Source organism: Cyprinodon tularosa, unplaced genomic scaffold (genome assembly GCF_016077235.1).
Source record: "Cyprinodon tularosa strain WSP-4 unplaced genomic scaffold, ASM1607723v1 ctg545, whole genome shotgun sequence".
NCBI lineage: Eukaryota > Metazoa > Chordata > Actinopteri > Cyprinodontiformes > Cyprinodontidae > Cyprinodon > Cyprinodon tularosa.
In genome coordinates this window covers 55,943-78,156 of record NW_024039280.1, presented here as the reverse complement: position 1 = coordinate 78,156, position 22,214 = coordinate 55,943, and the positions used below count along the sequence as shown (strand labels likewise).

Here is a 22,214-nt window from a genome sequence, read left to right as displayed (position 1 = left end):
GATTTGGGAAACGCATTTTTCAGATGACAATTTTATAAAGTAAATGTTTTTTTTTTTAATGACAAATTGGATTTAGAAAAGTTTTTCTTTTTTCTTTCAAAATGTGTGGTTTTGGTAATAATGTAAGTTTAAAAATGTTATTTTATACCAGAATGCACACATGACTCTGGCAATTTTAAATCAGATTTTACTCAGTTACTATTTCACTAATGTTATGTATCCTTCTAAAACATATTTAGATTTACAGTTGATTTGTGCCCTAATCAAAATATTAAGATTTATTTGAAAGGGTCATTTCTCACTACAGGAAGCTGATATACAGGTGCTGGTCATAAAATTAGAATATCATGAAAAAGTAGATTGATTTCAGTAATTCCATTTAAAAAGTGAAACTTGTATATTATATTCATACATTACATAAAAACTCATATATTTCAGATGTTTATTTTGTTTAATTTTGATGATTACAAATGACAACAAATGAAAATCTCAAATTCATCATATCAGAAAATTAGAATATTGTGAAAAGGTTCAAAATTGATGGCCCCTGGTGCCACACTCTAATCAGCTAATTAACTCAAACCACCTGCAAAAGCCTTTAAATGGTCTTTCAGTCTAGTTCTATAGGCTACACAATCATGGGGAAGACTGCTGACTTGACAGTTGTCCAAAAGACGACCATCGACACCTTGCACAAGGAGGGCAAGACACAAAAGGTCATCGCTAAAGAGGCTGGCTGTTCACAGAGCTCAGTGTCCAAGCACATTAATAGAGAGGCGAAGGGAAGGAAAAGATGTGGTCGAAAAAAGTGTACAAGCAAGAGAGATAACCGCACCCTGGAGAGGATTGTGAAACAAAACCCATTCAAAAATGTGGGGGAGATTCACAAAGAGTGGACTGCAGCTGGGGTGAGTGCTTCAAGAACCACCACACACAGACGTATGAAAGACATGGGTTTCTGCTGTCGCATTCCTTGTGTCAAGCCACTCTTGAACCACAGACAGCGTCAGAAGCGTCTTGCCTGGGCTAAAGAGAAACAGGACTGGACTGCTGGTGAGTGGTCCAAAGTCATGTTCTCTGATGAAAGTAAATTTTGCATTTCCTTTGGAAATCAAGGTCCCAGAGTCTGGAGGAAAAGAAGAGAGGCACTTCATCCACGTTGCTTGAAGTCCAGTGTAAAGTTTCCACAGTCAGTGATGGTTTGGGGTGCCATGTCATCTGCTGGTGTTGGTCCATTGTGTTTTCTGAGGTCCAGGGTCAACGCAGCCACATACCAGGAAGTTTTAGAGCACTTCATGCTTCCTGCAGCTGACCAACTTTTTGGAGATGCAGATTTCATTTTCCAACAGGACTTGGCACCTGCACACAGTGCCAAAGCTACCAGTACCTGGTTGAAGGACCATGGTATCCCTGTTCTTAATTGGCCAGCAAACTCTCCTGACCTTAACCCCATAGAAAATCTATGGGGTATTGTGAAGAAGAAGATGCAATACACCAGACCCAACAATTCAGAAGAGCTAAAAGCCACTATTAGAGCAACCTGGGCTATCATAACACCTGAGCAGTGCCACAGACTGATCGACTCCATGCCACGCCGCATTGCTGCAGTAATACAGGCCAAAGGAGGCCCAACTAAATACTGAGTGCTGTACATGCTCATACTTTTCATGTTCATACTTTTCAGTTGGCCAACATTTCTATAAATCCTTTTTTATTGGTCTTCAGTAATATTCTAATTTTCTGATATGATGAATTTGAGATTTTCATTTGTTGTCATTTGTAATCATCAAAATTAAACAAAATAAACATCTGAAATATATGAGTTTGTATGTAATGTATGAATATAATATACAAGTTTCACTTTTTAAATGGAATTACTGAAATCAATCTACTTTTTCATGATATTCTAATTTTATGACCAGCACCTGTATTGAATTGCTGATGGTAACCTCCCCCAGTTTATAAAAAGTGGTTTAACCCTTCAACTCAGCAGCCAATAGAAAAAACTAAATGAACCCACCAACTCAAACTGGACAAATGGCTGAATGGTTCATAATCACATGAAATCAACACATGGTTGCTGTTTTCCTCTCAACTTAACTACATGTGACAGATTTAAAGGTGAGGACGCTGACAACAAGCAGCTCATAGGAGTGTTTATTCTGTGTGGACTTGATGCTTTAGTAATGAAAAATCTGAGTGGAAAAGTAAAACCAGTTAGATAATGCACAGGAACCAGTTACTCAGCTGTAACAGTAAAAAAAAAAAAAAAATACTGTTAATTTTGGTTTTAAGTCTTCATTTAGAAAGAGGATATGAAAACATATCTTCAATTTGCAGTTTTAAATATTAAATATAAACATTTTACAGATCCTCATTACGGTTTTAATTCTAAGAACCACTTTCAGAAGCTCTCCTGGTCCTCCGTACTAAAGAGGTGAACTAATTTTTTTAGAAACGCCTGGCTGGGAGTCCGTGACCTGCAGCACCGCCCACCTCCCTGTTTACCTCTACTATAGAGCTTTGCTTCAGACGGAGCATCAGACAAAGAAGGCCAAAAGACTTCGAGTTACGAGATAATTAAAAATAACCTTGTCATTCGTCCAGAGAGGTGGATCTTGGAGGTAATTTGATGCAGGATCTGGTTTTATTTCAGGGTTCTCAAATTATCATTTTATGCATTTACCAGTTTGCAGGTGTTCTAATAAACTCATGTCTAATCTGGGATGTTTACATTATAAACCATCAGGTTATAAATCACTAATAACCATTAAGAGATTATCAAACCTAAGACCTGTATGGAGGGAAGTTTATACCACTATTACAAGCAAAACGTTTTGCAAACGTTTGCTTAAGAGCTTGGCAAAAAATTTAATTAAATCTGCTTAACAAAAATTTAATGATAAAAATCTAAAAAAATAAGTTTTCTTCAAAAAAGTAAAAAAAAAAAATTTATAACATGAAATCTGAGAAGAGCGCCAAATTAGTCTTAAAACTTGTTTTTGATTCAAAGTTGTTGCAAAGTTTGATTTCTGGTTTACATTTCCTTCAACTTTCCATTAAGGAAAAAAAAAAAAAAAAAAAGTATATAAAAAAAAACATCAAAGGCGACCATGTGTGAATCCCCAAATTTATTTCAAAACATCAGAACATGAGCTGCAGTCCACTGAGTGAAGCTGGTGGCATCGGATGCTCCACAGCCATGGAGTGGATCCTCAGCTTCATCTTCCACTGTAAGAAAAAACAAAACAGAAGTCAGTCAGTAAACACACAAAATAATATTCAACACCCAGATGTTTATTTTACATCAACCTAAAATTTTTCCATGCGTTTTAGAAAGAACATCTGTTGTGATTCTATCTGGATGTATAAAGTATCCATGATGTCCTTGTGTCACAGGTGGGCCTGAACTCAGGGAAGGAGGAGTTTGGCCTCACCTATCGCAGCCTCCTGGCTTCTCTTTCAGACTCCAGAAGTGTGAGCACGTCTCCTTCTCTGACTGGACCTTTCACGTTCCTGATGATGGAGCGGTTGCTGTCATCCATGAACTCGACTCGAACCTGGAGGAAAACAAATCAAATCAATTCTCATCTACAGTTTAAGACATATGTTTTCTTTCCCGTTTGAAACAAAACCTTGCCGACAACAAGTGGCAGTTAATTATGCAACACTCCAGCGGCGGATAATATATTATTAAAAATGAGGTTAACTCCATTTAAACATCTTATCCACCAAATGTTTAAAATGTGTTTTTAAAATCTCTACATTATGCATTTTATAGTTTGTTACTGGAAAGGAACACCAACTTATATAATCACGTAAGTAAGAAGGTAAGAAGTGCTTGATGCGACACAACTGATATAATTAATCTAATTTTCCATATTCAAAAGGGACGTCAGTGGAAAAAGGTTTCAAACAGACCATATCTACAGATGGGGAGCAAAAAAATTGGTTTTTAAACTATCTTAATTGATAATCGAACCATTAGACTAATTGTACAGACTAAAACAGGCAGGTTAGATTAGCTTTATTGATCTCACAGTGGAGAAATTCACTGGTCACATATTGGCATAGTAAATAAAGGTGCAAACAAGGAGGAAAAAGGTGCATTAATAATAAACAATATATATACACAGTAGATCAAAATAAATAAGGATTAAGGTGCAAGTGTACATGTATTACACGGGTTAGCAGTCTTTTGCTGAACTGCAATCATCAGAATCTGCTGTCCTGAAGCAGAAAACCCTCAAATCTGCAGGTTAGCGGCACTTGAGCGCCGACTTTGGACACAACCAGGCTGGAACACGCTCAGCACGGTTTCAAAAGGCTAGAGTAAATGGGGCTTGTGAGATTAAATGTTTAGTCACATTTCCCCCTCTGCAGAAGTATGGTAATCATTTTATGATTATAATAAAAAAATCCAGCTGGCGTTCATTAAACCTCTTCATAAAGTAACTAATAAACATAAAATCAGGTCTGCATGAGATTAAGAAAACATGTAACCCCACCACAAACATCAGATCGTCCAATATAAATATAGGACCTAGAAACGGAGCGATGCCTTCTTTAAAATATATTTTTTTTATGTCCAATGCCGATTATTCAGTCTATTCTAACCATAACTATGTGCTTCTGATATTTAGAGCCCATAGTCGCTTCTCTTCCTCCATTTACATGATTAAAACTGTCAAAACCATTAACACAAGTGTCAATTTAAGCAAAAAAAAAAAAAAAATGTAATAAACCAAGTAAAACATTAAAAGTGAATGGCAGATGGAGGAAGTGCTTCCACTGCATGTCTAAAAAAAGCTAATATCAACCAAAAAGGGGATCGATCTACCTCCCATAGGATCAACGGCGACAGTTTTAGCTGATAAGGACATTAAAGTGCAACTGAGCACACCAATATGAATAAAAAGAAAAATTTCAGGAAATCCTGCAGAAAAATGTAAAAGACTGATTCCAGCTGTTTTATTGTGAAACCAACTACAATTTTCCAAAATTGCTTTAAATAACTTTCAGGTAAAAGGGACCTGCAGCTGGGGAGACACAAGTTTGACTTTTTAAACTGTTGATCATCAAAAGAGAAGTCAAAATTATCAGTGGTATTAAAAGATAGCAGCCCTATCATTTATAACAAGCTCTAAAAAGCAAAGGCTGCTTTTAATTAAACCAAAACTATCACAAAACCCCGTTTATAGGGTTTAATACCGAGTCCCTTTCCTTTTTTCTATTTTTTAAAATCAGATTAAAAGCAGGAAAACGAACAAAAGCTAGATAATGAAGATGGCTTCAACTATAAAGGCCTGGAAGATAAAAATAGTCCATCTGTAGAATCAGTTCAGTCTAAAAAACTGGCCCCGCTACATAAGAGCTGTAACAGATATAAATTAGAACAAATAAACCGCTGAAAGCTTCATTAGAGTCTAGATAAAATTATGAACAGCTTAATTTCTGGGGAAGCTAACCGATGTTAGCATACCTGTGTACACTGGCCCTGAGAACCGGTTCTTCCGAGGACCTTTGTGACCTAAAAAAAAAAACAAAAACACAAGAGATAAACCCATAAGAACATTATTTTCATGTTAAGTTACAAAAAAAGCAAAACACAGCATGTGAAGAGGCTGGAAGCAGGCCGACAGCTCACTGCAGCTCGAACAGGGCCTCCACGATAGACGCGCGAGACCAGCACACATTATTTCAGTTTAACTCCTAAAAATGAGGCTCGCTTTGATATACTGATACCACCCGATACAACAAGAGTTTAAATAAAAAATAACGTCTGAAAAACTGATTTCTATGACGGTTGGAGGGTTTTTCTTACTCTCGCAAGCTTGATCGGCTGCACGCGGCTGGCGTCCATGTTGGCAGGTTAGACCAGAAAGGAAGTCACGTGGTGCGAGGAGCGTTTATATGGATGCTGGAAGATGAACTACATTTTTTTTTTTAATTATCATTAAATTTAAATATATAGTTCTATTAAACAGTAAAATAAAGGTTATAGTACAACAAATATGTTTGCAAAAAAAATTTAATTTATATATTGTTTAAAAAATATTTGACTTTTCAACTTCCGTTTCCGGTAGCCTTTACGGAAAACCGCACATACCAATAAAAAAAAAGATTGTTGATGTAGAATATCACGTAGTTCAGTAACTAAGTTCATTAGAATAACAGGACAACAGCCTAATAACTTATATTCTAGTTTTAACCATTTATTTTGCTTTATAAATTCAGATTTTCTGGTTTCAGCTGCTAAAAACATTACATTTAAGATTAAAATATTACAGAAAAAATGCAATACCTTTTAATACAAAAAAAGTTACTTTTGAACCTGTCTTACGTTTTTTATTTTCAAAAGATACTAATTATTTGAAAAGCTATCCCTATCTGAACATATTTATTTCAAATAATCAAAAGATTAAAAAACTGATTTATTTGAAAAATATGCTGGTTAGGGTTAGAAGATTTTGAGTCATCCGGGTCCTAGTCATTCCAAAAAATAAAAAATAAAAAATACAATCCACTGGACTTTGTTTCCAAGTTTGAAGACGTTTTGCTTCCCATCCAGGAAGCTTTTTCAATTCAAAACATCAGATTTTTTTTTTTTTTGACATAGAAGTATAGCCTAAGACTAAGACTTTAAATGAAAAAATAAAAAATAAATAAATAAAATAAAATAAAAAAATTAATTGTTGTTTTTAAAACTCTGAACATTCTGGTCCCACACTGTTTATCTGTCATTCCTTTTTTAATAGCCTTTGTGAACATGGTAGATTCCTGAGGACGTAAAATCAACTTTAATTCAATGGACCTCGACGTTCGAACCAACTTTCTTTTGATCTTTGCTGTTACAATGATTCAGAAATCAAAGTTAGGTGTAACAGTTTTACCAAGAATCATGGATACATATTATTCCTGATTTTTATTTCTCCATAATTAGTTGGAAAATGTCTTAATTAAATTGTGTGGGAAATCTATGTGTGCAAAATCAAAACAAAACATCCATAGAATTTAAGCTGTACTTATTGTGTCATTTTCTCTTTAAAGTAACAAAGACGTTGTTTTAGATATAGGGTAACTGCATGAAACAAATAGGCTACTCGTCAAAATAAATGCAGTTATAAGTAAATACAGAAGACAAATTTATGGAGTCAATTTTGTTCTTTTATTATTTCAAGCAAAGAAAACATTTATTAAATAATAATAATAATAAAAAGCAATCTAGATGTGAAACTTCTTTAAAAAAAACAACTTCTTAACCAGAAATAATAACAAGAATTTGAAAACAACTTTGCTCTCTCTTTGATATCTCCTTTACAAATGTTTTTTATTTATTGTTTTTTTCTTCAGATTTAATCTTTTTAAATACAATAAAAAAAATTTTTTCAGATTAAGGTTTATGAATTGCTTTCATTTCAAATCTGGTTTTACAGATCACATCTGTCGTACTTCTGGGGGGGGGGCAGGCTTTCCTCTGGAGAAAGGAGAGAAGATGAACATCTATAAATCTGCATGGATCTATGGCTGCAACAATTTAACTGATCAAGTATGTGTTTGTATTTGGCTTTAAGTAAAGAAACACAATCTTAGAAATGCATTTTGAAAATAACACAATTAATAAAATAAAATCTGAAAAAGAAAAGTCGAAAAAAATATCTAATTTGAAAATAGAAAAGTAAAAAAATATAAAACGTAAGAAAAACATTTAATAAAATCTAAGAAAACAGTCTTTTTTTGAGAGGGTAATATTTCTTTCAAAGTTTCATTTCTGGATTGCATTTTTTTTTTCTCAATTTTAGTTATAAAGCACGTTCTTTAGTTGCAATAATGATGGAACAATATTACCTTCCCACAAACTCAGGAAAGGAAGTTAAATTTCCATACAGGGCTGATTTTCAATCATCACTTTTAGAAGAGCTAATAGTGAGAATTGCTGTCCTTGGCTATCTATTGCTTTGGGCACCAGGGGGCTCTGGGGGTGGGGGTAGATAATAATCATTACATATAATATTTTCTAAACACTATTATTAAGACTCTTTAATAATATATATTATATTAACATAAGAACCATGGTGAATAAATCTGAAGTTTGAGACTAACTGTAATTAAGGTCTATTCCACCTTAACTGATTTTGTAATAACCTCCCTGTTTAAGCCAGGATTAAAAGGTACTTGAAATGAAACATAAACCAAGTCTGGTGGAGATTCTCAGTCATCTCGGTCATAGTAATTCCCCAAAAAATTAAAAAACAATCCACTGGACTTTGTTTCCAAGTCTGAAGATGTTTCGCTTCCCATGCAGGGAGCTTCAATTTAAATGTAATTTGAATTTAAAAAAGCATCCTTGATGTAAGTCGAGACAAACTTGGAAACAAAGACCGGTGAATTGTATTTTTTTTACTTTTTTGGGCACAAACCAAGTCTACAAGAAGACAAGATAATTGTGCAATTCTGAGATACATTAAGCCCCACCCTCCCGCTGGAGAGACATGATAACCTTATTATGTTGTTATCATCCACATTTTGTTAAAACATTTGTTATTTAGTAGGAATATTATACAGTATTTTAAGTTTGTAATATTATCATGCTGAAAAAAAATGTAAGAACAATTGAAAAGTACGGTGGCCCTGAAGTGCAAACTGCAACTACAAATCTAAAAGCGCAACTACATTAAGAAAAACACAATTACATTAACCTACCGGAAAAGGTAGGTACCAGTGGGAAACATGAGACATCGCTGATTGGACGATGGCGCCGTTTGACCCTTGAACCGGAAGCTGCGTCGTCTGAACAGTCCAGCTTCTTTTAAGTGTGTCTTCAGTGTACGCAAACTAACTGAAATTTCGTGATTAGTCTCGAGCATATCCAGTATCACCTCGTACGTATGTCCTGATTCAAAATATTCCTGGATAACGGCAGCTATGTTTGGGGCGCCGACAATATCCATGTTTTCAAAAGCCGCAGCAGGCAGAATGACTTCCGGTTCAAGGGTTAAACGGCGCCGTCGTACAATCAGCGATGTCTCATGTTTCCCACTGGTACCTACCTTTTCCGGTAGGTTAATGTAATTGTGTTTTCCTTAATCTAGTTGCACTTTGTTTTATTTAGTTTTGTTTTTCTTAATGTAGTTGCGCTTTGCTTTATGTAGTTGCGATTTCCTTAATGTAGTTGTGCTTTTAGATTTGTAGCTGCAGTTTGCACTTCAGGGCCACCGTAGAAAAGGGATAAATTAAAGAAAATAATGAAAAGGTTGATGTTCTTTTCTCTAAATACTTTGTAGCATCATCTGTCCCTGTCCGATGGAAAATTTTGGGAAACCCTGAGCTTAATCACCCAAACCATGATTAAATCTTTGATTTGACAGCATTTTCTTAATTTAAAACATGCATCCAACAAAACAAAAAGATTAAATATAGTTCTTTAAAGGCTCAGATTGCACAGTTACATTGAACACAACTGTCTGGCATTCGGATGTAAAGTACGTAGCCTTGTTGGCAATTCTGCAGTCATCACATCGCTCTCTCAGTCTTCCTGCTCTCTGAGAACTCAAAGCCCTAAATCACAGCACTAATCCTTGTGAACAGTATTTTTAACTTGCTCTGGGACAGAGAGAACACCAATAGGATTAGAGAATCAGAGAAGGCTCCGAATCCTCAACATATGCTGCTGATCTTTGTGCTCTCTGACTAGAAAGGTTGGCATCACATTCTTCATCTCTATTTCACACACAGGCAGGATGATTTTGAGGCATAGTATTTTGCTGATTTTCCTTTTTTGTTGTTGACTTGATCCCAACTTTGGTACAAAACTTTCAGCCTGTTGTGCTTCTGAGGAGTGGACACTATGGCGTCCATAAAGCCGAAGCTGAAGGCGCTGAAAAAGCGTCGCTCCAGTCTTTTTGCGAGTGTAAAACGGGACCTGAGCTTTTCGCAGAGCACAGAGGAAGAAGAGTACATATTCCCTTTTTCACAGGACAGCTCCGTAAAACCCTGGACTTCGATGGACAACCTCGATAGCCCGGATGTGAAGCATGTAAAGAGGGAAGATTTGCCAAATCCAAGGAGATCCAACATAGTCAACTTAAACATAGGAGGAAAGGTATTCCACATCCCAAAGCATCTGGCTCTGCGATATCCAAAGACTAGGATTGGTACCCTCGCCATGTGCGATGACTCGGTGAAGAGGCTGACTCTCTGTGACGATTACAATGTCGTGAGCAATGAGTTCTTCTTTGACAGGGACCCTATGTTTTTCCATTACATATTCCACTTCTACTGCAGCAATGTCCTCTGGGTGATGGACAGCCTTTGTCCTATCAACTTTGAGGAAGAGATGTCCTTTTGGGGCCTGAAGCTGAAACACACTCCCAGGTACAGTTTTGTTTTTCACATGCTTTGAACGCAGACCTTTTACCTCTAGATCAGGGGTGTCAAACTGGTTCCAGAAAGGGCCGTGTGGCTGCAGGTCTTCTTTCCAACCAAGCAATATCACACCAGACTCCAGTCATCTCATCAAGTCATCTTGTTCAGATTGGACTCACTTGATGAGGTGACTGGAGTCTGGTGTGATATTGCTTGGTTGGAAAGAAAACCTGCAGCCACACGGCCCTTTCTGGAACCGGTTTGACACCTGTGCTCTAGATGATGTTTGTCTATTTGGAGCAGAGTTAAGAAATGTCTTTCTCAGGTGCTGTCGGATATTGTTCGAGGAGAAGGTGGATGACATTAGAGACCAGCTGAAGGTCAACAAGGAGCTCATTGATGAGATTAAGCCTCACCAGGATGATGAAAGCTACAAGACCATGTTCCTCGGAGGTTTGCGGAAGGTCCTTTGGGACTTGATGGAGAATCCGTACTCATCCCTACCAGCCAAAGCGTTTGCTGTGTTCTCCAGTCTCTTTGTACTCATCTCCATCGTTGCCATGACCATGAATACAGTCCATGAACTTAGGGAATACAAAGCCGGAGGCAAAACATTAATGGAATGGGTGGAAATCTCCTCTATCCTTTTCTTTACCCTAGAATACTTTTTGCGACTAGTTACCACGTCCAATATCAAACACTTCTTGAGGAGCGCCCTCAATCTTGTTGATGTGGTGGCCGTCATGCCCTACTTTCTCCAGATCATCTTTGAGACATTTGTCATTGATACAGAAGATGTTAGTGCAAAAGAAGACCTAAAAGCCATGTCAAGAGTCAGTAAGGTCAGCAAGGTGCTCAAAGTCGTCAAGCTGATGCGGATCTTCCGCATCCTGAAACTGGCACGCCACTCCACCGGCATGAGGGCCTTTGGTTTCACCATCCGCCAATGTTCTGAACAGGTATGGGCTCCTGGCTAAGAAGAACCAAAATTCACAGTTGATATTTTTTCATTTTTCTTCATATAAAATGTGAATGATATCACTGTAGCGGAGAAAGGACAGTGCACAATATATTAGGCTCAATGAGATATTGAGCTGGTTATACTAGCAGGCGTTACTAAATCTAACATGTCCTGCTATGAACCGAGGAAAGGGTTAGACTATGAAGAACTTCTGAACTTGCAGATATTTCACATTGGAAATTGTTTGGGTACAAGAGGAAAAAGGCTTCACCAGATCAGGGGAAGCTTTCTGTCATTTTATTCAGAAAGCTCTTGGTGGGAAATATCTGTTGTCACCAAATGTACATGTATCTTTATCGAGGGTCTGCAGGTGTGCATGGCTGTTGGTAATTATGTTGCCATGGACAGACCTAGCCAATCATTGGCCACCCCATCCAGCGGATTCGTTTTTCCCATTGGGACATAATTTAGGAGCCCCTAGAAAAAGCATTTCCTCCCTAAAACAGAGGGGGGCAGCAGGGCAGGGGATTTACCATTAGTCAATACAAGGCAGTTGCCTAGGGCCCCAAGTTCCTGGGGGCCCTATAAAACTCTGTTTACATGTATGGTTAATACAACTATTTATTATTTGTGCACATTAATCATGTTTTTGATAAAAATCTTATTGCTAAAATGTGGGGGGACAGTGGCGTCGGATGTAGGAGTTTGCCCTGAAATCAAAGGATTGACGGTTCAAGCTCCGTATCCGACTTTCAGTGTCGTTGTGTCCTTGGGCAAGACACTTCACCTACATTGTCTACGGATGGTGGTCAGAGGGCCCGGCGGCGCCAGTGTATGGCAGCCCCGCTTCTGTCAGTGAGCCCCAGGGCAGCTGTGGCTACAATGTAGCTTGCCTCCATCGGTGTGTGAGTGTGTGTGTGAATGGGTGAATGAATGCAGTGTAAAGCACTTTGGTCAAGTTACCTGACTTGAAAAAAGGCGCTATATAAGTACATGCCATTTACCATTTACCATTTCCAAAATGCCATCAGAAAACTTATGATATTAAGTGTGTCTCAGCCCCCCTTCAGTGTCCAACATATTGGATCAGTCCATTTGCTGCACATGTTCAGAAAGGTCCAAACAGACAGCAGCAAACCATTTGAAAACAAATGGTGCAAAGAGCTCTGTTAATGAGCGCTTTTTGTTGATACATTAAGAGACTTTCAGACCCCTCTAGCACTTTTATTTGAATAAAACACCTAGCGCCAAACCTTGCATCTGCTATTAGTGACGACATAAAAGCGGCGAACTCTGCTCTCCAGAGCAAGTAGATTCGTAACCCCTGCCAAAATGGGACAAAACATACAACAAATATTGTATATCTATTCTATTAAAATATTAATATAAAAATAATAAATGTATCGTACAATGGGTCTGTTTTATGTGTTTTCTTTTAAATTCAGACAGCCCTCTGCCTGTCTTTGCTTAGGGCCCCAAATTTCCTAAATCCGCCCCTGGGTGGCAGCAGTGATAGTCTCAGGTGGAATGTCCTAAATAACTTGATTTTTCAGTTGTTAGTATATTTACATTAAACTGACAACAACATTTAATCTAAATATTCACATAAATATACTAAAGTTAAATAAGACAAAAACAGAATTCATGCTCTTTTTAGAGCTATTTTTATTTTCCATTATGGGTCAAGAGGGAAACATTAGTTTTAAAAAATTTGAGATTAAAAAACGACCGTGCAACCTTTTTAACTTGGATATTATGCAGAACCATAACAGTTTTAGAAAACATAGTGCACATTAGTTTTCAATATTTTTAGATTTGTAAACCTTTAAATTAACTATTTATGTTATTCATTAATAACAATCATGTTATATTCCATAAGTGAGCCACTAGTTTTAAATTCCAATAACAGGAACATTTCCCAAATTCTTCCCCACTTTAGATCATAAAAAGTAACTGCATAGTTACTATGCCCAAATGCAGAACACACACAGAGGAGGCAGTGAAAAAGTTCAAAGGTTTATTATAATTTTGAATAAGCAGATCAGGAAGTCATCAGGTCCAGTGCTGGTCTAAGCTGGGTTCCTGCCTCGAGCTGAGTTGAGCAGCAGAGGGGTTTAGTCCAAGGCGGATTCTGAGACAGTAGACTGAAGTCTGAGGCTTGAGGTGAGCAGGCCGAAGGAGGGAACCGGGAGGGTTCAGAGGCAGACGGCTGGCTGAGGTCTGAGGCTTGAAGTTAGCAGCAGCAGCGTCTAGCTTCTGGCTAGTGGGCCTCAAACGTGGGTTTGGTTCCTAGCTCTTCCCTGAGAGCTGAAGGAGGAATCCAGACTAAGACCTTCAGGTTTGGCTTCCTTGGGCAGGCAGGCAGGTTTCCAGACAAAGCTCATCCAGAGCTTCAGACTTCGATCAGGTTTCCTATGAGCAAGAAGACAGAGGCAGGTTAGAATCAGGTTTCTCTCTTGAGAACCACTAAGATTCTTTCAGGTAACAGAGGCTCAGGTTCGCTAACCAAACTTAGTCAACACTGCAGCGTTGAAGACAGGTCTGGTCTCTGCTTAAGTAGGAAAGGTCTCCTGATGGGCTGACGAGCTTCAGGTGTGCTGGAGGGCTCCAGCCCAGGAGACCCACAGCGCACTCTGCTGGAGACAGATGGTAACTCTCCAGATCCCAACAGTAACCCCAGTCCTAACAGAAAAACAACATAAAACAGAGGAGGATCCTCGGCGCCCTCTGGTGGGCAAGCCTGAGGATCCCAACAGTAACTAGTAACTATTAGTTACTTTCACTTAGGAGTAACTGAGATACTAACGGATATGTAACTACTAATTATAACTAGTTCCTTTTTAGGAGTTACTTGCATAAAACTTGACTCTACCTAGCACCAATGACAATAGGGGGTTTTCATGTGACGTCGCGCTCACGTGACTACTCAGCGCGTCCGCCATATTGGGTGGCAGCCTTAGGCAGTATTGACAGTGAAAAATGGTGAAATCGTGTGTAATTGTTGGTTGCACGGCCCGTGGAGGTGGAGATCAACGCTCTTTCTATCGCATACCAGCCGTAATCGTGAATCAATGTGAAAAAACAAAACAGCTATCTGAACAACGCCGTCACCTATGGCTGACACGGATATCCAGGTCCGATTTGGACGGTGTTAAGCTGGAACACGCTAGAGTCTGCAGTTGACGGAGAGTTGACCGTTTTCCGCCGCCGCTACTCAGACTACTGCCTATGACCACCGCGTACTGGACTCCCTCTCTCTGCCGTGTTTTAATTTGATTAATTTCACCTTAACTTGATTTCAACCAGCGGGAAAAGGCTCAAATATGTGAGAAACCCGGAGGGTTTAGGGAGGTTTGGCAGTTAACGTTACTAACCAAACCTTTGAAACACATAGCAGCTAGTTAAAAGTACATTACATGCCTGAGTGGTTGTTAGCACTAACGGTTAGCACTGTTTGCTGGCTTTATGAGCTGCAGCTCCTGAACCCATCCATTCGTAAACTGCACATGAGACTCCAAGGACTTGTAGCTTTGGAACTGTTCGCGCACCGCCGGCCGTTAGCCACCTAGCATAGCGAGCCCTGCGTCGGATTGTTTACATTTTTACCATCTTATTAAAACTCACCCGTCCACGTATGATGGCGATTTCCTTCATGTACATCACTTCGACATCTCGTACCCAACCAGATGTGAACTGGTTGTGAGCCTCTAGACCCTTGTACGCTCTCATTTCCTCCAGAGTGTGCAGAGGGTTTTCACTGAACACCGGGTAATGAACTATGTTACCGTGCTCTACATTTGGCCAATCATCTGGATTAGTGCTAAACAAGGCACCGTGGAGGGCATAGGGGTCCATATGGTCGATCACGGAACATTTCCTCAGATATGTTCCATGATCTGGTGGCTCTAGCGTGCTGGCGTACTTATCTATTCGCGACATGATATATTTAATATACGATAATATGCCACCCAAGATGGCGGACCGGGAGCTGGCCAGTGACGTCACTGAAAACCCCCTATTAAGCCTCTTCATCCCCAACTATGGTATGTTATCAATACTTCATACAGCAATTACCCTCCTCTAGAGGTAAATATGTTCATATATATGTTGTTTAAATAAAAAAATCCACAAGAGATTTTTGTCATTTTCTCCTTTTACTAATCAGCATAAATAAAAAATACTAACTTTTAAACCAGATGTTATACTCATCCTCACCTAGAGGGAACTTACCTTACTTGATTGGCAATGCTTGCAAAGCCTTTTGATCATTAAAGGTGTTAAAACTGCTCCAAAATAGCAGCCTGGGGTCTTTCTACATGAAGTTTGCATGTTCTCCCAATACATGCATGGATTCTCTCCAGGTACTCCTGCCTCCTCCCACATGTCCAAAACATGACTGTTATTGGACTTTCTAAATTGCCCTGAGTTCTTAGTGTGTGTATTCTTGGTAAACATCCTACTAATATATACACTGGGGGAGTAAGTGTAGCTGGTAACCTGTTTCTTCTAAAACCCCAGGTATGCTGTCTGTTTCTATTCATCGCCATGGGCATCTTCACCTTCTCTGCCCTCATGCATTCGGTGGAGGTGGATCAGCCTGGGACGCCATTCAGCAGCATACCAGATGCCTGGTGGTGGGCCGCCGTAAGTGAAGCTGATACTATACCCTTTATATCACACTGTTTATCATTTAGGAGAAAATATTTTTCTGTTCTCTTTGGTTTAATTATATAAAAGTATTTCTTAAAAAACTTAAACAAACAGGTACAATTCATATCAGTTAAAACCAACATTATTTATTTCTGTCCATTTATTTGGATAAATTGATTTTCTCTTAATCCAAACAAGTCAAACTTATATCCATCGCAAGCGCTTAATTGCGTCCACTTATGACGCAACAGAAATTCAGCTGATAATTCACATTTTGTAAAAAGTAGTACATCTAAGGAAACAGGCAAATACAATCATTAATTAACTCTGATGCTATCAATTATTATAATTGAGATAATCGCAAAAATGATTGTGATATTAGACAGGAATATCTCCCATTTAACGGTGCAAACCCACTAGCAGCAGGCTCCTGATGTGCTCTCATCTGATTGACGCTATAAAACAAGGAAAGAGACAAACAAAATGAGGCAAAACCCAGTAGAAGGAAAGATGGGAAGTATGTCTTCCAGCATTTTAAGTGTAGAGCAGCATTACAAAAAGAATAGATCATGATAACCTTTTAGGATAACTTTTGGTAAAAATTGTTCGTCTTGTATTAAAAGTTGACGGATGTCCCATCACAGGTAAAGTTAGTCTCAAAATGAGGAGCAAATAAGTAAAATATCAGCCTCACCTTCTATCTTTGGATGCTTTTAACTACCAAACCTGCAGTTTAAAAGCATAAAGATCTGATGGGAACAAATATTCCTTTTTTTTCCCCAAATAGAACTGAGCTTGAGTTTATTTGTAAAAATATTTGAAATGAAGTGGCATTTTTTTCATTTATTTTGTGAGTTCAGTCATTTCTTTATAATCTTTGGAAGGTGTGGATGACTTCTGGTTTCGATCAAGCTGTACGATACGTTTTAGATGTCAGGCATTATTATATCTATAATCAGACAAACGCTAAACCTTAACAATCCAAAGCCTGGTAAAGCATTTTTCATATTTTTCTTTTTTTATTTTCTGTTCATGTTTTGAGGTTGGCCAAGAAAAGCTAATTTGTAATATGATTAAGCAATAAATTTTTTAGCATTCTAGACTTTTTAATGGATCCATTTTAATGAACTGACTTGATATCAACAAAATAAAATGTTTATCGGGAATGTTTAAAGTTTACAATCCTTTCTCTACTGCCATAATAGAAATAAACAGTACATTAAAACAATTGTGAGCAAAATACGAACATTTTGCATGAACATTATCATCCATTATGACGATTTCTACCATATATTTCTACCATAATGCATAATAATCGACAACTTGATTAAATAGTAACGATAACATTCATAAAAGCAGAGCTAACAATGATTATTAAACATATTTATAGGAAGGGATGATCATCTTCTGGATGTTTTGAACTGTTTTATGCTTCAACATTGATTGATTTCCAGGCTTAACTATTAACAATTTCACAGCTTTACTCCCCAAACTTATGTAAAAAAAAAAAAAAGTTCAATATAAATAAACTTTTCGACAGTTTACCTATTATATATTTAATTTGAGATTTTCATGTTATTGCATCATCAGCAACTATCATTCATTCCACTCTTTCCTGATAGCATTATTTATTTATTTTTGGCCAGATCCAAAGACAGCTAATTTTCACAAAATCATTAATTCAGTTTGTTCATAGTTTAAGTGACATTGTTAAGCAACTGATCTAAATTTCTAACAAAAATACATTCCAACACTAAACCCTCTAGCCTCGTGAGACCATCCTGATCTCGCAAGCTTTCAAGGTTTCACTTGCAGATCAGTCTGGAGACTCTCCGTTGAACAAAATCTGGAGCCGTTCACCAAACGAACGTCCAATCAGCGTTGGGTTTGAGGCGGGTTGAGGTGTGACGCAACGAGAAGCGCGACAGTTCAGTCTAAAGAGCATGGCGGCTTCAGCCGATGAAACTAGCGTTAGCGTGGCTATTGAGCAAGTTTTATGGGAATTACAGAGTATTTCTTCACTGAAAGAATAGCAAAACACTGCTCTGGAGGCTTTTCTCAGAGGAAACGATGTTTTTGCTCTTCTCCCGACTGGTTTCGGCAAGAGTTCGATCTATCAATTGGCTCCTCTTCGTCGTCGATCTGTTAGTACGTTATATGTTTCGTTGATCTGATTGGTTTATTTGGCCCGTCTATCACCAACATAGGCCAATCAGCTAACCAGTATTTTCGCCCCTTCCCAAAATTACTTCAACGGAAGGTTTCCAGATGGATATGCGGAGAAAATCCATCTGGCGGAGTCAGGTTACTTTGGCCCCTGTCTAGAACCGCCCATAATCATCTCTATCATGTTCCATCCCCCTGTCTTCTTCCATGTCGCTAAGCTGCAAAATCAAATGTGTTAAATTTCCAGAGTTGCTGCTGTATGTTGAAATCTAATGAATCAATGTGTGAATTAATTCCTCCAAAGAGTTCACATTAATCAGCAAAGTTAAATTCAAGCTACTCTGTTAAGAAGCGAGACAGTTCAGTCTAAAGAACATGGCGGCTTCATCCGATGAAACTAGCGTTAGCGTGGCTATCGAGCAAGTTTTATCGGAATTACAGAGTATTTCTTCACTGAAAGAAGAGCAAAACACTGCTCTGCAGGCTTTTCTCAGAGGAAAAGATGTTTTTGCTCTTCTCTCGACTGGTTTCAGCAAGTGTTTGATCTATCAATTGGCTCCTCTTCGTCGTCGCTCTGTTAGTACGTCATATGCTTCGTTGATCTGATTGGTTTATTTGGCCCGTCTATCACCAACATAGGCCAATCAGCTAACCAGTATTTTCGCCCCTTCCCAAAATTACTTTAACGGAAGGTTTCCAGATGGATATGCGGAGCAAATCCATCTGGCGGAGTCAGGTTATAAACCCTCAGGAACCCTACAAGTATTTATTTATTTATTTATTTGACAGGGACAGTTTACATTAAAAAGCATTCCTGCAAATGCACCAGAATTAGCCAAAAGGCTATTTTTCATCTGTTGTTCCTGGACAGATCTTAAAATTGTCTTCCTAAAAAAACACAACAGTAAGCATGCTACAATGTAAAATACAAATATAAAAATAAATAATAAAAGTGATGCCTAAACATTCAGATAATTTTTGTTCCATCTGTACGTACTGTTTTCTGTTTTCCGAGTCGCATTTGATCAAATTCTATACAATCTCTCTAATCTAATATCTTTGAAGTTGAGTTTTAAATAAATCCTGATTAATGATTCATGTATGTAATAACTTCATACAACTGATGCTGCTATTTTCTTCCTGCAGGTGAGCATCTCTACCGTCGGTTACGGAGATGTCGTTCCGATCTCCTATCTCGGCCGCTGCGTGGCATTTGGCTGCATCTCCTTCGGCATCATCCTCAATGGGATGCCCATCTCCATCCTGTTCAACAAGTTCTCTGACTACTATGCCAAACTGAAGGAGCAGGAATACACATATTCAAACACTGAGCGCACATTCCAGCTCAAGAAACGCCTCCGGCGTAAGTTTGACCGCTGCTTTGAGCCGCCGCCCGAAGATTCTGAAGATGAGATTCACTATCGACCCAGTGGAAGGCACACCGACTTGGACTATGACTTTGATGACTGATGCTTTCCACCTAATTGTGTCATCTCTAAACCGAAACGGCCTTATGACACATGGGTCTGGAAAGTTTAAGGACTCAACTTCCTGGATTGCTGAGACTATGGAGCTGATCTGATTAATCTAAGGAGGCGACATTGAAGCAGCAGGGCACAGAAATAAGCTTTAAGCCACGGCTTTGCCATCAGTCCCACTAAACGCGTAGGGTGACGTTCATTGCTCTGTCAGGTGGACTAGGTTTGTCAACTTGACAAGCTGTTATCTGCTTCCAAGGACAGTCCTGTCTGCAACTACTGCTGACTAAACCTATAAAGATGTCAAGGATTTTAAGTTCTGACGTAATGAAATAAATAAAGCAGTGTTAAGTCATTCCTTAAATGGGCCCTTTTCTAAAAGTGTTTTTAGTAAAATGTGTTTTTATGTATTTTTTAGCTTTTCAGAATCTCTACAAGAAGTATTTTTAAATCCTTTTTTTTAAAGTTATTGACATATACAAGAGAAAATAATTTTAATACATAAATGATCTTGAATAAAATAAAAAAAGGCATTGAAATAATGATTCCATTCATTTCAATCTGAAAAACTAGCACGGAAAGAAAAAGACAATTAAAAGAATTTTATTGATACAATTTAATATGGCGCTCAGACATCGGCAGGAAACATTGGCGCTGAATTTTCCTTTAATATGCATAAACAGGAGTAAAGAACAGGAATGTTCCAGTAGACTGAGTGAGCTGATACTAGTTCCTCATTCAGGGACCTGGAAGATGGATGTCCAGCTTGGATAAACACAGGTTGCATGAACCTGTCCATGATGAGCAAGCATAAAGCGACAGTGGAGAGGAAAAACTCCCCTTTGGGAAGAAACCTCTGGCAGAACCAGGCTCAGCATGACAGATTTCTGCCGGGCCAGTTGGGATGAGACAGGGAATGCAGTAAGATTCTGAGAGGAATGAAACTCTGATGAAGCTTTAGCTACGATGGTGGAGGAAGGGATGGAGGTGGGTTGAAACGGGGTAATCTGAATCAAAGTCAGTCATAGCGCAAACACTGCCTGCGCTTTGGCGTGTAGCAGACTGAGTTGTGGATTTGGAGACCTTTTAAAATGAACTCTGGATGCTTATTGGGCTTCGTGGAGGTGTGGTTTAAAGCTGATTGGCTTGTGTCGGAGGCGGATGAGGGTAAGTAATTCAGTTTCTTCAGTTGAACTTCCACCTAGGCTTCATTAAGAGGAAAAAAAATACTTCCAAAACTGTTCGGCAGCATGAAGTAGGCTAGATAGAGGCTCTCATAAGTGACACATCCTGCCGAATCATGAGCAAATGAGAATGAAACATATTCATATCAGTTATAAAGCTGTTTCTAATACATTGGGACTCCAGTGAGAACCACTTAGAAATGCCATAATGTAGAAGATATGGACCAGTGGTAGTGGCAGCCCTATCATGATAACTTGCATTCAAAATTCTTCACAAAAAACCAGAACAAGGTTTGAATATCAAATTTGAAGGAACCATATGTTCAGTTCTCCAGTAGGAACCCCTGAAAGACACTGTAGGGCCAACGGTTTATGAACTTTACCTCCACCACAGCGTGTTTTTTACAGCAGGACAAGGATCCAAAGCTCTGCAGAAAATTAACCTCCAAACAAGAAACAAAATATGTTTCTTTTCAAAACAATTCTGCAATGAAAAATAATCCAAAACTGCTTCACAGTAAATCCAATTGAGATTCTGTAGCAGAACATTTAACAGACCCTTGCATAGAACTACATAGCTACATTTACTAGCACTAGGACCACATTTAGTGATTCCCACTCCGATGGGGGCAAGCTACTTTGCTGACACAGCCGCTCTTAGCCACTGACAGAAGCAAGGTTGTCATTTGACCAATTAGATGAACCCTTGACAGATATATTACCTACAGGAAATTAAGTTGAAAAAAATGTAACAAGTTAAGAAAAAAAAGTTAAGTTAAAAAGTTAATAAGCCTAGTTAACAATTATATTTAGGTTTATAAACTAAAAAAATGTAAGTGCCAGTATCAGCATTAATGCTTCTAAGGTTATGTTGGACCAAAAAAAAACAACGTTTTTTTCATGAATTTCTTATAGAAGCAATTTTTTTGCTATTTTTCTTACACTGAATGTCATGGTTTTGGTTATATTGTGCTTTTCTTGGCTCTATGTTTCCTAGTTTTATTGGTTTAATTAGTTATTAGTTAATTAGTTAGTTCTCATGTTTTTCTGTTGCCCTTTTGTGTGTGTGTGTGTGTTCCTTTCCCCTTGGCTCCCTCGTTGTCTCCTCTCACACCTGCTCCTTGTCAGCTCGTTAGCCCTCCCTTTGTCTCTGTCAGCTATATATGCTCTCCCTCTGCTCTCATTCTTTGTTGGTTCGTTGTTGTTGCTGGTCCTGTCTTCGTCGTTGTCCCCTCACCTCGTCTCTCCCTGGCTCCTTGTGCGCATTTCCCTTGATGTCTCCTTGGTTCTGGTCTTAGTTACATTTTAGTTGGATTTTTGGATTCCTGCCTGTAACCATTTTTCATCATTAAAACTACAAGTATTTACCTCAGCCTCTCTGCCTCTGCATTTGGGTCCTCCAAACCACAA

General features: G+C 38.4%; 2 protein-coding genes across 2 annotated transcripts; one reads left to right on the top strand and one right to left on the bottom strand.

The window, feature by feature from the left end:
* Positions 1-3,116: 3,116 nt before the first annotated feature.
* Positions 3,117-5,930, bottom strand: rps28 (ribosomal protein S28). Its single transcript, XM_038304880.1, has 4 exons — positions 5,825-5,930; positions 5,483-5,530; positions 3,438-3,560; positions 3,117-3,231 (listed from the first exon to the last, which is right to left on the bottom strand). The coding sequence occupies exons 1-3, from the start codon at positions 5,861-5,863 to the stop codon at positions 3,438-3,440; spliced, it is 210 nt and encodes a 69-aa protein (XP_038160808.1). The 5' UTR covers positions 5,864-5,930; the 3' UTR covers positions 3,117-3,231.
* A 3,917-nt stretch (positions 5,931-9,847) lies between these two features.
* Positions 9,848-19,984, top strand: si:rp71-39b20.4 (potassium voltage-gated channel subfamily V member 2). Its single transcript, XM_038304879.1, has 4 exons — positions 9,848-10,374; positions 10,691-11,324; positions 15,845-15,970; positions 19,289-19,984. Exons 1-4 carry the CDS (start codon positions 9,848-9,850, stop codon positions 19,610-19,612), a joined length of 1,611 nt encoding a protein of 536 aa, XP_038160807.1. The 3' UTR covers positions 19,613-19,984.
* The last annotated feature ends 2,230 nt before the right edge of the window (positions 19,985-22,214 follow it).

Bases quoted from the DNA above. Each gene is read 5' to 3' on its own strand.
- rps28 (XM_038304880.1), bottom strand. From the start codon at position 5,863: ATGGACGCCAGCCGCGTGCAGCCGATCAAGCTTGCGAGA. The intron at 5,531-5,824 runs GTAAGAAAAACC...TTTTTTTTTTAG, and splicing joins AGCCGATCAAGCTTGCGAGA to GTCACAAAGGTCCTCGGAAG. The intron at 3,561-5,482 runs GTATGCTAACAT...GTTTTCCTCCAG, and splicing joins CTCAGGGCCAGTGTACACAG to GTTCGAGTCGAGTTCATGGA.
- si:rp71-39b20.4 (XM_038304879.1), top strand. From the start codon at position 9,848: ATGGCGTCCATAAAGCCGAAGCTGAAGGCGCTGAAAAAGCGTCGCTCC. The intron at 10,375-10,690 runs GTACAGTTTTGT...TGTCTTTCTCAG, and splicing joins AAGCTGAAACACACTCCCAG to GTGCTGTCGGATATTGTTCG. The intron at 11,325-15,844 runs GTATGGGCTCCT...CTAAAACCCCAG, and splicing joins TCCGCCAATGTTCTGAACAG to GTATGCTGTCTGTTTCTATT.